At 33.7% G+C, this 16397-nt stretch overlaps 2 protein-coding genes and 1 long non-coding RNA gene across 3 annotated transcripts in view; 2 read left to right on the top strand and 1 right to left on the bottom strand.

Annotated features, from left to right (window-relative positions):
• Nucleotides 1-103: 103 nt before the first annotated feature.
• Nucleotides 104-10068, bottom strand: rmc1 (regulator of MON1-CCZ1). The gene is made up of 20 exons (XM_058765837.1): nt 9863-10068; nt 9243-9319; nt 8731-8815; nt 8596-8652; nt 7578-7664; nt 7310-7450; nt 7053-7156; nt 6841-6930; nt 6622-6727; nt 5524-5632; nt 5328-5372; nt 5178-5231; nt 4973-5101; nt 4732-4838; nt 4508-4627; nt 4273-4350; nt 1825-1929; nt 1638-1706; nt 1295-1520; nt 104-1132 (listed from the first exon to the last, which is right to left on the bottom strand). The coding sequence occupies exons 1-20, from the start codon at nt 9959-9961 to the stop codon at nt 1053-1055; spliced, it is 1968 nt and encodes a 655-aa protein (XP_058621820.1). The 5' UTR covers nt 9962-10068; the 3' UTR covers nt 104-1052.
• Nucleotides 10069-10077: 9 nt separating this feature from the next.
• LOC131533496 (uncharacterized) lies at nt 10078-12477 on the top strand. The gene is made up of 3 exons (XR_009269131.1): nt 10078-10291; nt 10694-11125; nt 12389-12477. It is a non-coding gene; the product is annotated as an uncharacterized LOC131533496 (long non-coding RNA).
• Nucleotides 12478-12974: 497 nt separating this feature from the next.
• Nucleotides 12975-16397, top strand: part of si:ch73-173p19.2 (V-type proton ATPase 116 kDa subunit a 1) — a 15354-nt gene continuing 11931 nt past the window's right edge. Inside the window, 7 exon segments of the mRNA XM_058765832.1 lie at nt 12975-13091; nt 13545-13623; nt 14122-14219; nt 14389-14517; nt 15235-15356; nt 15472-15598; nt 15943-16025. Coding sequence (XP_058621815.1) covers nt 12975-13091; nt 13545-13623; nt 14122-14219; nt 14389-14517; nt 15235-15356; nt 15472-15598; nt 15943-16025 — 755 coding nt within the window.

Consider the following 16397-nt stretch of genomic DNA (forward strand, 5'->3'; position numbering starts at 1 on the left):
TAGTTTTTTTTGAGTTTGTCAACTGTGTTACGGACAAACTGTATGGGTTGACGGGTAACATAGTTGACAATTTCATCATTTTGACACAAAATTATCAAACAGGTTGACCTCGATTTTAATATTTATTTGAATGAAAATCATTAAAATATTAACCATAATGTACAGAGATAAAATTAAGACAAAGTTGGTGACATCACATGATGCTGGTCACATCGTTTTGTGAAGAACCAATTTTTAGTTTTCAAGGGGGCGTTTGGTTAGTAACATAGTTGACAGAATTTTCGTGGACATGAGAGAAATGAAATATGTTCTTATTTAAAAGAAAATGAAATTTAAACTCAATCAGTTTAAGGTATTTAGATTGTAGAAATAAATAATCTTGACTTCAATGTTTTATTCATTGGGCTGAACTCAAAAAAACTGTAATTTTAGGGTCATAAAGGCAAATTTCAAGCGAACCGAAAAACAGGTTGCACAAAATAAGCACGTATTCTCATAATGGATAAAATATTTCTGAAGAAAATTGTTAGAAAAAACATGTACCCTAAATTTTAGAATGACTCCTAACTTACAGCTAGCACAGAAACGAATAATTACCAATCCCATACGCCTCTGGGTGGAAGGGTTGAATCATTTCCGTAGATTATCATCACGCCAAAAATGACGAACCGAAAACAATCGCCTTGACTTGTTCCAGTGCTTGGCCCATTCATTCATTTCTTTAAACAAAGCATATTACATATATGTACATATTATATTTATTATATACACACTGTAAAAGCTAGAGATTTCTTTTTAAAAATATATACATGATCAGCATTCATACATACAGTACAGACCAGCTAGTTGAGCACTCTTTTGCATTGTGGCGATATTAGTAATTCTCCATTCAAATACCGAATACTGTTACCGCTTTATCCTGCTAAAACCATCTGTACTTCATGGCAAACATGCATATAAGAAGATAAAGCGTCTCTCTCAACTGTTCATGTGAGCTCCATAAGGTTTTCATTTCCTGGATAAACCATTGTTCCTGTTGTTACTGTAGTCTTTCATGCCGTGGCTTGTTTCATCAAAGCGTTCTCTCCATACACTTGCTTAAAGTAGGCCACATGCTCCTCACAGTGCTCTCCTAAAACAGGAAGATCATGTCAGAGGAAGTCCACTCATGTGATGATGTCTTCTGCTCCAATCAATGAAAACGAAGTATATCTTTACACCCTGGTTTGTTTGATTTTGATGTTCAGCCCATTTCGTGAACACAAACTCCATTTCATTCATCAAAATCACTTACCTTGGTTGAAACCAGGATTACCACGCAACCGCATATTCCTCTGCTCGAAGAAGCGGAAGATGGTGTAGAACAACATGGTGTCGTTTGTTTGCCGTGCGGCGTCCAGAAACTTCCGAGCGGAGACGTTATCGTGGGCGCCGACGCTTCGAATGAAACGCAGAGCGCCCAAAACCTGCTGCTTGGACAGAAGAACCTCCACGATCTCATCATTAGCAGTGGAGAGCCTCTGAAAAACACAAACAAACACGTGTGGATCACTCCAGATCAACAGCAACAGGCAAAATGAAGCTTCAATCATCAGCACTGAACATGCATGCGAGTGTAAACCGGTTATTTTTTTTACCTTCAGCATGTCCAGAGAGAGCTGGTGAGCAGGTGGATATGTGCTCTCCAGAGACAGCAGCAGACAGGCCTAGAAACATTATTATGAAGTTCTTAGTGAAGCAAAGCTTCATAGAGTTTTCCAGACCAGAGGAATGCACATAAATGAAAGTTCTAGTTTAAGAAACTGAGTTAGACTGTAAACTCACCAGTGGTTTGGAGTCGCTCAGGACGTGATACTGAAGAAATTGGTGCAGCATGTAGAAGAGGTTGTGCTGGACCAGAGTTTTGATGACTAGCTCATACAAATAATGCTGGAAAGGGAAAATAAAGATGAGAAGTCAATGTATACTGTACTACAACTATGCAGTTCAACTCTACTATGATTCTTTACTAAATAATGCAAATGTAACATTAAATTCTGAAAAAAAAAAAACATACTCAAACCGAACACTATAAAAAGAAAACAAGCATTTTTAAAAGCTTTATATATGTATATAAAAAGTTAATATGAATTCTAAGCCTTATTATACCATATTAGTTTTAAACTTAATATTACTTGTCAAAATATGTGTAACACGTTAATGCTGGACCTGTAACTTTAGTATTATTTATATACTATCACAGTATATTTAAATATATTTTTCATATTTTGAATTGGCTTTTATTTAAAATTTTTCAATATTTTCAATATTACTTTAAGTTTCAGTAACATTCTCATGTGCTTTTGTCGTTTTCACTAGATTTTCTAAAACTTTGTTTTAAAACTTTAACTTTCTAAAGTTTATATTTTAGTTTTAATATTTTCAGTGCTTCAGCTTAAATTTAATTTCGGTTAGTTGCCAGTCATTGTAATGTTCGTTTAGGTTATTGTCTAATATTTATATTTCTTTCATTTCAACTTAATTTCAATTAATGAAAATTATTTTTAATAGTTTTAGTTTTAGGTAAGAATAACAACATTGAGCAGTGATCCTAATTTATCTTAGCTGAGCCAAACAGTTGTTGCTCCACATTGACTTCCACAGTAGGGAAAGAAATACTATGGACGTCAATGGGGACCATCAACCAGCCTTCTTCAAAATATCTTCTTTTATGTTCAACATAAGAAAGAAACTCATTCGTTTTGGAACGACATGATGGTGAGTAAATTTTCATTTTTGGGTGAACTATCCCTTTAAATATTTCAATTTAACAACACATTTGCATGTTCATGGTTCTCTGATGTTGGTTAATGGTCACTAAGTTGCAAGTAAACAAATAAAATATTTCATATTTTTTGTACATTTTCCATTTTTTATTTTAAAACTATTCAGATCATCTGACTAACTCTCGTTTCATCCGTTTCATAAAAATGAACTAATCTTTTATTCAAGTCAATTTGTTCTTTTGAGTGGCTTAAAATTATATAGTTTTAACATCCAAATTCCTGATTTGAACCTGCGGTGGTGTAAGTCACACTGAATGTGAAGTATCTCCTAAATGTCAGATAACAAGTGAACAACTACATTGCTAATATTCCCACATATTTTGTTCAAAGGCATAGTTTAAGGAACGCCCTCAATATAAAAGATGTTGAAGGGTGAAGTGTGATGCTGGAGGCCACAGCAAAGATTATCATCAGTTACTGCAGACGCTCAAAGCAGAATGTGTCTAAGCAACTGAAACGCCAAGCAAAACATCCAACAAGCCCCAACACCTGGGTCAGGTGAAGGTGAACCTGGGATATAATTTAGTTACACCAGAGCTTACTAATGGAATGAATGTTTCAGACATGCCAACCTGTGAAACTACTACCTATGTTTAAGGCTTTGCAATGTTTACATGTTAAAGATCCTTTCAAAAGATTTTCAGCTCTGATTGTAGGTAAGATATCCTGATTTCTCAAATGGACAAAGTTCAAAGGTAAAAAAAAGAGGAATAGTTCACCCAAAAATTACATCACTTGCTCACCAATGGATCCTCTGCAGTGAATGGGTGCCGTCAGAATGAGAGTCCAAACAGCTGATAAAAACATCACAATAATCCACAAGCAATCCATACGACGCCAGACCATCAGTTAACATCTCGTGAAGTGAAGTGAAAAGCTGTGTGTTTGTAAAAAAAAAATAAGTACAATATCAACCTGCCAAAAGGAACTACAGATGAAAATTAGCCAGTGTTGGCTAAATCTGGCGCATTTTACATATTGTATGTACTATTAATGTGCATTGTCCCTGATTAAATAAAATAAATGAAATGAAATATACAACAGATCAACAGTTGTAAACAAATATGATGGTGGATTTTGATGTGAGAGGACAACAGGAGATGGACTTTTTCACTGGAGGAAGCATTTTTACTTATTACGGACGGTTTCAAGTTAAGATATCTAATTGATGGATTTGTTTCTTACAAACACGGTTCTTCACAAGACTGTAATTGATGGACTGGAGTCATGTGAATTACTTATTGGGTTATTGTGATGTTTTTATCAGCTCGGACTCTCATTCTGACGGCACCCATCCACTGCAGAGGATCCATTGGGGAGCAAAAGCATCCTAAATTTCTCCAAATCTGTACTGATGAAGAAACAAACTCATCTAATTCTTGGATGGTCTGAGGATGAGTACATTTTCTGGTGAACTATTCCTTTTAAGACCTTGTTGTGTTCATACCTGAACAGGAATCTGAAACTGGTTAAGAGAACGAATGTACTCCATGAGAACTGCAATGATGAACTTATGTTTCACTCCCTGTTCAAACAAGACAATTTGTAGCATTAGAATACGAAATAGCAATCCATTCATTACAATCCTTCAGACAGAGATATCTGAGACCTACATAACTGAGAAAAAATGCACATAGTTAAAACAATTGCATCTGCATTGCATAAATACAATGCTTGTTTACCTTCTTCTCAGTGAAGTCAGACAGCACGTGTGTGTACATGTCTGACTGGTCTATCACCGCCTGAGTCCGGACCGGCCTTTTATATGAAGTGCTGGAGCGACTGGGCCCTGATTCCATAGCCTGAGGAGAGAGGAAAACAAGCCAAAAATATAATTAAAACAGTTTCTATAAATACTACATTCATATATAGAAACTACAGCATAATAAAACAATCTGTAACCGACCGCAGTATACGCTTGCTCTGCATCCAGGTACTCTTTGTACACTTGGTTGAGTTTATCAAACACTGTGGCCACCACAGACAGGTTCCCTTTATCTCCTCCAGTAAGCACTGAGGAACAAGACATCCGTTCATTAAATATTATCCTAATATCTAATATATCATATCTTACTCTAACAGGCATTTTCCTTTTTTGGAGCGTTATTTTATAATGCATTTTCATTATAGAGCAATCTGTTGCTTACTTTGCGAGCATACAGACAAGATGACCATTTTGCAGTCTCGTCTCCGCAACAGGAAGTCCATGAGTTTGCCTTTATCCTGCAGGAGATTCAGTGTGGGCTGGAGCTTCACCTGGAGGTACCACAAATATCCTGCCAAACAGAGAACGTATAATCACTCTCCGTCACGCCAAATTGGATTTCATTTGTGCATTGTTTAGTAAAGTACCTTCACTGGCACTGATGATGATATCTGGTTGAAAAACACTCCAGGAAGATGAGTCTTGAATGTTAAGGAAAAGTTTGAGAAGGGCAGGTAAATATGGTATATTTCACATTTGAACATATGGTACATTTCACAGTTCAACTGTAAGGATACAAAGTTCACAGGGCACTGGGGCCTGACTTGGAGCGGCCGCAGGTCCTGTAAGGGTGCCGAAAAAAAGATTAGGTTCCTTACACTCTCAGAGAAGCAGTACTTACAGAAGCAGCCAAACAGGTACATAAAGCTTGGATTTCTGGTATAGTTTATCATCAAAAGTGTGGTGTCGCTGTATAAATGAATTACAAGTCACCTGAATGAGGAATCTTGTAGGGGTTGATGGATTGAGCAGGAAGCACAGGCTGATGCACATTTAATGCACCATCTAATTCCCTCAGTTTTATATCATAAATTAGTGAAGTCTGAAATACAAAAAGATATAAGTATTTCAAACGAGGTTCAAATCAGATCAGACCTTCATTTTAAGCAGGTTTGCTGATAAGGTTATATCCTACTATTACATATTTATTAGGGATGCATTATATTATGCATACATACACACACACGTGACCCTGGACCACAAAACCAGTCTTAAGTCGCTGGGGTATATTTGTAGCAATAGCCAAAAATACACTGTATGGGTCAAAATGATAGATTTTTCTTTTATGCCAAAAATCATTAGTATATTAAGTAAAGATCACATTTCATGAAGATATTTTGTAAATTTACTACTGTAAATATATCAAAACGTCGTTTTTGTAATATGCATTGCTAAGAATTCATTTGGACAACTTTAAAAGCGATTTTCTCAATATTTAGATTTTTTTGCACCCTCAGATTCCAGATTTTCAAATAGTTGTATCTCGGCCAAATATGATCCGATCCTAACAAACCATACATCAAAGGAAAGCTTATTTATTCAGCTTTCAGATGCTGTATAAATCTCAATTTCGAAAAATTGACACTTAAGACTGGTTTTGTGGTCCAGGGTCACATATATATATATATTTACTTTCCTCTAATTTTTCATGTAGATTACATCTGACGTCATTTAACCTTCACTTTAAGTTGATCTTTAAAACCACTAATGATTTAATAACATTGCTAACTGTAATCGTCATCAAATCTCAAAATGAATATCAGTTTATAGACAATACTTTTTAATGCTGTGATGCTTAAATGTACTATTTTTTATTTATTCAGACAAAATAAAATTGATATCAACCTGAATTTTAATATCGGTGCATTCCACATACTATAAAATAATAAAATAAAATAAAATAAAATAATGTGAATGCCAGAGGACTAGCAAAGCATATTGTTAGTGGCTAGTTTATTATGTACATCATAATGAACTCCACAAATGCATTGATATCATGTGATTAGCAGTTTGAACACTTGTCAAACTCACCTGTGAGCTCTGATGGTGCACCACAACTAGATTATCCACCACGTTTAGCGCAAACTTGCCCGTGGTGTTTAGTTTGAGCACATGAGACTTCTTACATGTGCCTTCTCTACAGTTAAAAGAAAGAAGGAACAGGTTTAAAAAAATGAAAACGCTCAAAAATAGATCTGCATATTGTAAAAGCATAATGATTTTTATGGGACAGTAACTTATCTATTGTACCTGGGCAGATGATAAAGGACCACCTCGGCTCCCGGACTGTTGGTGGTTCTGGAGTGATGCTTCAGATACATCACATAGAGCTGATCATAACTACAGTTGAGAGAAAGAGTGTAACTGCTGGACTACTACTAACCAACACATCATTTGCAGGAAGATATTTGTTCAGATTTAGATGTCTAGTGTTGTCTCAGGTGTTCATACACATGTCTTACATTGTAGCCATAGCGATGTCACGTTCAGAAAGGCTGAGTTTGGCTGGTTTGGGCACCGCTGGCAGTTCAATCTCAAACTTGGACATCTTTGACATGGTCGCAGTCTAGAGAAAGTAATGTTAGGATTAGAGCAGTATGTTTTGAGACGTAATAATCTAGAATCAGAGTGACTGTTGCCCTCTTGTGGTAGGACGTCTGCAGATGCAAAACTCTTGCATGCTTTCCATCAACATTAAACAATAAGACATCAAACTCACCTTGAAAGCAAATGGCTGCAGCACATTACCCTGCACAGTGGTGGAAAGGAGAAGAACGGCCGTCTCTGGGCAATACATGTACCAGTTCACATTGATGCTCTGGCTCTTTAAGAGCTTCAGGGTTCGTTTATCAGGCAGCACCTGAAACAGAGGAAAAACAAAAGATTCTGTTTACCTTTGGTAGAAAGAACGACTTGTTTTGTTGAAAAAAATAAAAATACAAAATACTTCAATCAATTTACTGAACTGATGTAAGGTGTCACCCCACCTGATAAAATTCTATTCCCTGATCAGTAACAAACACAATCTCGTTCCAGTTGGTCCAACAAAATCCGAGAATACTGGCATTCTTCGTCTGCAAAATAAATAAATAAATAAAATAAAATAAAATACAGTGCATTATCAAAGTTCCACAAGTTTTGGGTCAGAAAGATTTTTCAGTAAGTAAGTCTTTTATGATTTAAGGCTTAATTTATTTGATCAAAAATTAAGTAAAAACAGTAATATTGTGAAATATTTTTAGAATTTAAAATAACTGTTTTCTATTTGGATATATTTTAAAATGTAATTTATTCCTGTGATGCAAAGCTGAATTTTCAGCAGTCTTTAGTGTCACATGATCCTTCAGAAATCGGTCTCAGGAAACATTTATTAGAATTAGCATTATCTTGAAAACAGTTGTTTAATAGTTTTGTGGAAAGCATGGTTAATTTGTTTTGATAAATAGGAAGCTCAAAAGAACAGCATTCATTTGTAACATTATAATTTTATGCTATTTAATGCATCCTTTCTGAATAAAACACTTTTTATTCTTACTGAATAAAATCTTACTGACCCCAAACTTTTGATTAGTAGTTTATACAAACAGTTGTGTTCAAAATAATAGCAGTGTGTTTAAAAAAAGTGAGTAAAGCTCAAAATCCTTATAATAACTTTTACTTCAATACACACAAATGCATTGGGAACATTGCACATTCTACTCTAAATCAAAACATTTGATATCATTTTAGTGAGCAGACTATCATTTTCTGCACTTATTTAGATGTTTTCCCCTCTCTAATCAACTTCTTAATCAAAGTACGCTATTCTTTTGAAATATTACTCTACCACACCAACTAGTAAAATATTTGCCATGTAGAAATATAATTTCTACCAAAAACAGTGATTGATCTGGTTAGTTATGTTGGACTGCTACTATTTTGAACACAACTGTACATACATACATGCGTACATTAATTAACTATTTAATTAATTATAGTCAATCTCCTGTTTGTGTAGGGATGTACCTTGCACTCATGGGAAAATTCCAAGTGTGGATAGTCAGGAATGAAGTTCATGAAATCCTAAAAAAAGAAAAAGAAAGAAATTCACTGTGCACAACAACTGCATTTATTGCGACAGCAGCCATCAATTATACTTACAACTGATTTTGTAGTGCGCTGCACAGCTAAGATTTTGTTCCCCAATGAGAATTTGATACACTTCACCTCTCCTTTGTCATCCATTCTGTCAAATGAAACACAGTTTATGCTTACCAATGTTGTTATTGTTAACTAAATCTAAAAACTAATGTAAAAAAAAAAACATTTTCAGTAATTTAAATAAAGCTAACATAACATTTAAATACAAATATTAGATGAAAACCCTAAACTTAAAAATAAACTTAAACATTTAAAATAAAACTACGAATTTAATTTAAATAAAAGTTAAACTTATGTATTAAAATGACTAAAACTAAAATTGAAATCAAAATAAATTAAACCTAAATATAAAGATTTAAAAAATAATTAAAAGTGCATGGAATTACTTTAAAAACTTAATATAAAAATTTAAAAAATCATTCAAAATATTAACAAATACTATATAAAATAAATAATTCTAAAATTACACAGATTTTTGCATGATGCATATAAATAAAATCTAGGGGACTTACCTGAAAGCCACTGAGCTCTTGTCATCTGGCCCTTTAACCACAACACCTGTGGCCCCACCAGATCGTACCGCAAACACCTGAAATCACACAAAACACCAACTATCATACTCAGAAAGCATAAGTTACAACTGAGCAATCATTCAATACCACAGTGTATAGAAAAGTATCATTTGACACCACTGTATAGCACATCACTACATTTTATCCCAAACAACCATAAACACGGTGACTAAAATACACGACAGAAAGTTACTGAAAAACAGGGTTACAGTCATTAACATGCATCTAAATGTCAATATATTCATAAACATAGGCTAATTCAGTTATGTATTTAATGCATTAAAAGGTCATTTCCATGCATTGAACTTTGGAAGACCACTGCATAGTACATTTAAGTGCCACTCTAATCATTTGTTATTAAGTTTTATGGAAGCATTTATGTACATCTAACAGTTACATTATGACTGTGCCCATCGAGACAGCATTCAAAATGCGACTATGTTGCCCAAAAATGCTGTCTAGGAAGACATAGACACTGTCTAGATTTTGAGACACAGCCATGATATCGCTTTATAATGTCATATAATTTTTACACCTCAAAATATTTAACGTGTCCTCACCTGTTTATTCGCCTCGTCGAAAAACACATTGTTGACGCTGGATGCGTTCTCAAACTGCACGGGGTTTTCACTGAGCTCTAGATAATATTCGTCGTACATCGTTTACTGTACAGTCGTTTGTGCCGCAGCTTTGTGTTTTTACTTTAGCTAGTGTTTCCACTTCCGCGTCCGTCAAAAGTGAGGCAGTCATGTGATGCTCAAGCGGTCACGTGACATCTCCTCAGCTGCACTATAACAATAAACATGCTCTTATAAGATCAAATGATACGCCTTGGTATATTTTTTACATTTTATATAGGTTGCTCTAACTCATCAGGGATGTACATGTTTAAGGGAATTCAATTTCGGATATTTTAAGGCAAAAAGTATTTTTAGACGAATTTCCAACAAAACTAAGTTGTGACCTACGATGAACTATGCACTACTTTGGTCCGTTTTAATACATTTAATCAAAATTTTAATAAAATTAAACAGGGCTTTACTATGTTCTTACTTTTAAGTACTAGTCCTGGATTAAAATCATTGTTTGTTACATTTTTTCTTCAAATTTCAATTAATACAAATAGCCGAATAATTATTTTACATTTTTCAATGACAGTAGGCTATTATAAGCTGTTTAGCCTATAATATATAAGCTATAGTAATATATTAGCCTATATTTATTAACATTAGCTATTTAGTTATATATTATGTGTTTTGCTAAAGAGTGATATTTACATTAATTTGCATTTATAATATGACAAAAGAAGAATAACAAGTGATTTTCTTTTAATTTGAGGTCAGAGATGTTTCTAATAGTTGTGTTACCTGTTTGTTTTACCTCATTTTTAGAGAAACATACAAATAGGAAGATCAAAAAACGAATGTATTCATTCTTCAAAAGAGTATGGAAGGCCATGAAGCGTCCCTTTCTCTGCAGATGGAACAAAGTGGAGTCTATTGTGTCTGAGCCGGCCGATCCTGAGGCATCAGCTCTCATCCCTCATCTTTCATCAGGTTTGAGTCTGCCTCTCTCACCTCTATACCTGACAATCTGTCCAAAACATCTTCATCCCTCTCTGAGGACAATATAGATGAGAGAGAAGGTGGCTGCAGCATGTGGGCCAATAGGAGACCCAGCCTGCATACTTTTAATATTACGAAACAGGATATGTGGGGCCAAGACGGCATTTCCAACATCCCAGAGTATATGTACACTTTGCCACTTTGCCCTAAGTGCTCAGGGTGCCACAGATGCTTCTCCTATGGAGAACAGCACAACAGGTGAGACAGAAATTAAATTGAATTCAAATGTAGTTACCTTTCATTCAATTTTAATACAATTTTATTTATTTATTTTTTAATTAGAACAGCACATTACGTGAGAATGTAAAAGTGATATAGAAGCAGAGTTCATTCTAATTTTAATATTTTTGTTTAATTTTTACATTGTAGTCATTGGGGATTTTATAACATTGCAAATATAAACATAACAGTGTAATGTAAGTTATTTGTGTTTAGGAAAAGCAAGGCAAGTTTATATAGCACATTTCATGCACAATGGTAATTTAAAGTGCTTTACATAAAAAGCCTTTAAAAATAATCACAAAGTAATCACAACAGATGATTAAGACATAAAATGAACAATGAAAAGTAAAAAAAAAAGATTCTATTAAAATCATTTTTATATAATTTAGTGCTGTCAAACGATTAATCACAATTTATCGCATCTAGAATAAAAGTTTTTGTTTATATAATATGTGTGTGTGCTGTGTATATTTCATGCATGTATATTTCTGAAAAATATTTTGATATATAAATATATATATAATATAAAAAATATATATAATATAAATTATATTAATATAAATATATACATGTAAATAAATGTAAATATGTGACCCTGGACCACAAAAACAGTCTTAAGTCGCTGGGGTATATTCGTAGCAATAGCCAAAAATACATTGTATGGGTCAAAATTATAGATTTTTTTTTATGTCAAAAATCATTAGGACGTTATGTAAAGATCATGTTCCATGAAGATATTTTGTAAATCTCCTACTGTAAATATATAAAAACTTAATTTTTGATTAGTAATATGCATTGCTAAGAACTTCATTTGGACAAATTTAAAGGCGATTTTCTTAATATTTAGGTTTTAGAATAGTTGTATCTCAGCCAAATATTGTCAGATCCTAACAAATCATACATCAATGGAAAGTTTATATATTCAGTTTTCAGATTATGTATAAATCGCAATTTCGAAAAAAATTGACCATTATGACTCCAGGTCCAGGGTCACATATTTTCAAAATATATACTGTATGTGTGTGTATTTATATATACATAATAAATATGCACAGTACACACACAAATATTATTTTAGATGCGATTAATCGCTATTAATTGTTTGACAGCACTAAAAAATACAATTAAAACATTTTAATTAAAACAAATATGAAGATATAAGAAAAATAAAAACAAACATCTTTTAATTTTAAGGACAGAGATGTTTCTAATAGTTGTTTTCTTGTTCTTTTTCCTCAGTTTAGAGAAACATAAAAATAACGAGGAGAGAAAAGGCTTCTTCACCAGACTATGGATGGCTTACTTACTGCTGTGCTGCACACAGCTACCAGATTCAGTCAAGTCTCTCTCTTCAAACTCGTCATTTTACTATACTGAGGAAAGTAGATGAGAGAGATGGTTGTGATATCTGGAGCATGTGAGTCGATACGACAAGCGGCCTGGATATTGTCATTATTTCAAGCCAAGCATATGACAAAACTACAGCAGCAAGCAAATGCAAAGGAATGTTTCCCAATAAATGCTTACCAATGAAACCACTGTTCCAAGACTTTTATATTAAGTAAATGGTCTCCATATGCTATGATAGTTGATGTAAGGTTAAGGTTATTTGATTGAAATGATCAAACTAAATTAAATGCGTGCTGTGCTGCAGGGTTGTTTATCATAATTTGGTCTGGATGGCCCAGCTGCACTAGTGGTGTAATATTGATCCCGAGGCCACACGAGAACACTATTGATCTCACAGACAGACATTTAATAGACTGCCTTACAAAAACCAGACAATCACTGCTGCTGCTGTTTCTGTTCCTCTAAACTATCCAAAATGAGTTCTTTATTTCGTAGTGAGGAGATGTGTCTCGTGCAGCTGTTTTTTCAAACTGAATCGGCTCACAATTGCATCAGTGAACTCGGGCATCTTGGATTAGTTCAGTTTAAAGATGTGAGTAACCTTGTACTGCTTGTGTGTGTGTGTGTGTGGAAGTCACTGCATTCAGCTGTTTAAGTGGCCACTGTTTTGATTTCTTTTGGTTTCTTTTGACATTTGTCAGAATGTCAAGTAACCTAACAGCATCCATTGATTTTTAAATGTAGTCTGCTTGTAGCAGCGTGCACACTTTCAAGTGCATATAGTGCAAACTCTCTGCATCACTATTCAGTTCATACTGAGCGGTCATTGTCACAGAATTTGATTTCTCACCATTGGTTGAATCAATGCAATCAGAGCCAGAAAAAAAGCGTCTACATGATTACTGTATGTATGTGAATTAATAAGGTAGTCATTTAAGGGGCGAATAGGGCTTCACATATCTAAAATAAACCAAAACTATCCAAGTTCTGCCTTGATATGTTAGAATTCCTTTATGTATTAAACTTTTTTTAAATGATCTTACAGCTGAATCCTGGTGTAACAGCATTTCAAAGGCGATTTGTGAAGGAAGTGAAGAAATGTGAAGAAATGGAGAGAATTCTGAGTAAGAAAGTTTGTATTTTACTGTAAGATGCACTAAGTTCTGATTCTGACCTCATGAATGAACATGTGGCGAGTTGCCGTTTTAATATTACAAAGATCTGGGCCTATCTCGTCCATTTAACATATTGATACTGGATCATAGTCTGCAGAAATGATCTAACAATAAAACTTTGATTACAGTCAACTCATACTCCCTGTAGTACTCATTTAAAGCAACTGTACGTAAGTTTTTTTTTACTTTGAAATATCAATTTCACGGTCATGGATTGCAAAATAAATGAATGAATAAAAAAAAAAAAAAAAAAAAAAAATGCACGTACAGCGATAGTTTTATTTTTACGACAGAAAAAATTCCACTGACTTAACTGTAGGGGGCTCCAAAGTCACAAAAATGCACGAAACTACACACAGTTGCTTTAAAACGCCTTTGATATAATATCTCTCTTCAAAGACAGTATAGGCCTAATGTTGGTTTCTATTTAAATTCTACATCATTTAGGGTATCTTCAGAAGGAGATGGTGAAATCTAACATTGTAACTGTCGCAACGAAGGAGAAGGAGATGGTTCCCTGTGCCAGAGATGTTCTGGAGCTTGAGGTGACAACAACACTTCTCCTTTTAGGCCTAATATATATTTTTAAGCTCTTCTCAGTTGTAGCATTGACCATATAAACCCATTTTCTCTTACTCTGTATTGACACAATTTGACACGCAAACAGATATTCAGAAAGTTACTGTGAATTAATGTTTGCGTTCAAACTTTTAGTCCACATTTGAGAAGTTGGAGCAGGAGCTGCGAGAAATCAACCATAACCATGCCACACTCAGACAGAACCTCATTGAGCTGATGGACATCGACTCTCTGCTGAGGATGACCGAAGATTTCTTTGAAGAGGTCAAGATCTTGAGATGAATTTTAATTTATTTTATTTTTAATTATATACTATTAGTGTGCAGTATTGTTTTGAATTAGCATTTTATATATTTAGATTTCATTTTAGTTTAAGTATGTGATTTTTGTCTTTTTTATTAGTCTTTTTGATATTTCTACATAAATAAAATTTTATTGTTAATTCTGTTTTAGTTCCAGTAATTTTTGCGCTTGTATTTTTGTACTGTAGTTTTTTTTTTTGCCAAGGCAACATTTCTAATTTTCATTTACATGTACGTTTTTTATATTTTATTTTAATTTCAGCTTTATTTCAATTACCAAAAATGGTTTTCAAAAGTTTTAGTTTTAGCTTAAGTTAACAATAACGAAACTGATCGTAATTTAAAATGTTTATTTGAACTTTTAATGCCTCAGATCCATTTTATTTTATTTTATTTTAAATCAAATTAAATTTATTTTAAGGCCTTGATTTTGACCTAATATTCAAACATTTGCATGCTTAGTAAACATAATTTACTTCTATCTGTTCTTCAAGTAAACTGAACAATTTTTATTTTAATCATTATTCTCAAAGGCTTGAAGTGAAGTTCCCTCAAAAATATATATTTTTTTGGTGAAACAGAAAGGAATTGTCTATACTCATTTCCATGCAATGAAAGTGGATGGTTTCCGTGTACAGTCTGATCTATTAAGTTGGCTTTATACTTGCTTGTGTACCAGGCCGAGTTGCTGCTAACCTACTCTGAGCCTCCGTCTGAAGACTCGGTGTCTATGACCGTCTCATCATACATAACCAGCCGCAGAAACAGCAACTCCAGCACCTCTGGAGCTTTACATCTAAGGTACATTTTGTCCCACTGATACACAAAAGTTCCAATTAAAACCAAAAAGGATTTTACAATCTGATCTAACTGTACAGTTCAACTTATGACATACTGTATTTGTACACATTTGAAGCTTTATTGCAGGTGTAATCAAACAAGAAAGGTTTCCTGCTTTTGAAAGGGTTCTTTGGCGCCTTTTTCATGGAAATTTTGTTCTTCGGCATGCAGAGATACAGGCCACTGAGGAACTCCAAGCGGTGGTGAGAGCATCATATACCTAATGTGTGTTTTTGACGTTCTTTCATACACAAAACATGAATTGTCAATGTATAACACATTTGCAACATATAGGCACACCAATATTCCCATTCTGCATACTATAACATCATAATTACTTCTACCATAATCCAGAATCCATAGATCTCTTCATATGTGCTCTTGAATATTTAAAGCAATCGATAGGCTCTAGCTTGCTATCAGATTGTCAATGCACACCACACATGCTGCTATATTAGCACTATGGATAGTGAAAGCTAATGTACTGTTGAGTCTGTGTTAAGATTATCAGAAAAATGGTCAGTAAACATATGTTTCTTTTAAACAGAGGGGATCTGTGAAGAAGGATGTGTTCATTATATTTGTCCAGGGAGATCATGTGCGAGAAAAGATCAGAAAAGTGTGTGAAGGGTGAGAGACACTTTTAAATAAAATAAGTATTTCCAAGCACATTATATACCAGCAGTAGAGTCACTCTTAAAAAAGATCGAGTTTCCAGAAAATTCTGTTCAATACATTTTTTTCACCACAAAAGCTGATGGAATTTAAGAATATTTATTTTAATATTTAATTTGATTTTATTTCACAAATACAAAACGGGTTGTAGCATCACTTATGAAATGATAACATCTATATATATATATATATATATATATATATATATATATATATATTGTTTCATATAAACATTTTTTTAAATAATCAATGTAAAGACAAAAGAAAGAATAACTAGAATTTAAAAATGTAACTTAAAAATATATATTTTACACAAACACTAACATT

Source organism: Onychostoma macrolepis, chromosome 24, assembly GCF_012432095.1.
Source record: "Onychostoma macrolepis isolate SWU-2019 chromosome 24, ASM1243209v1, whole genome shotgun sequence".
NCBI lineage: Eukaryota > Metazoa > Chordata > Actinopteri > Cypriniformes > Cyprinidae > Onychostoma > Onychostoma macrolepis.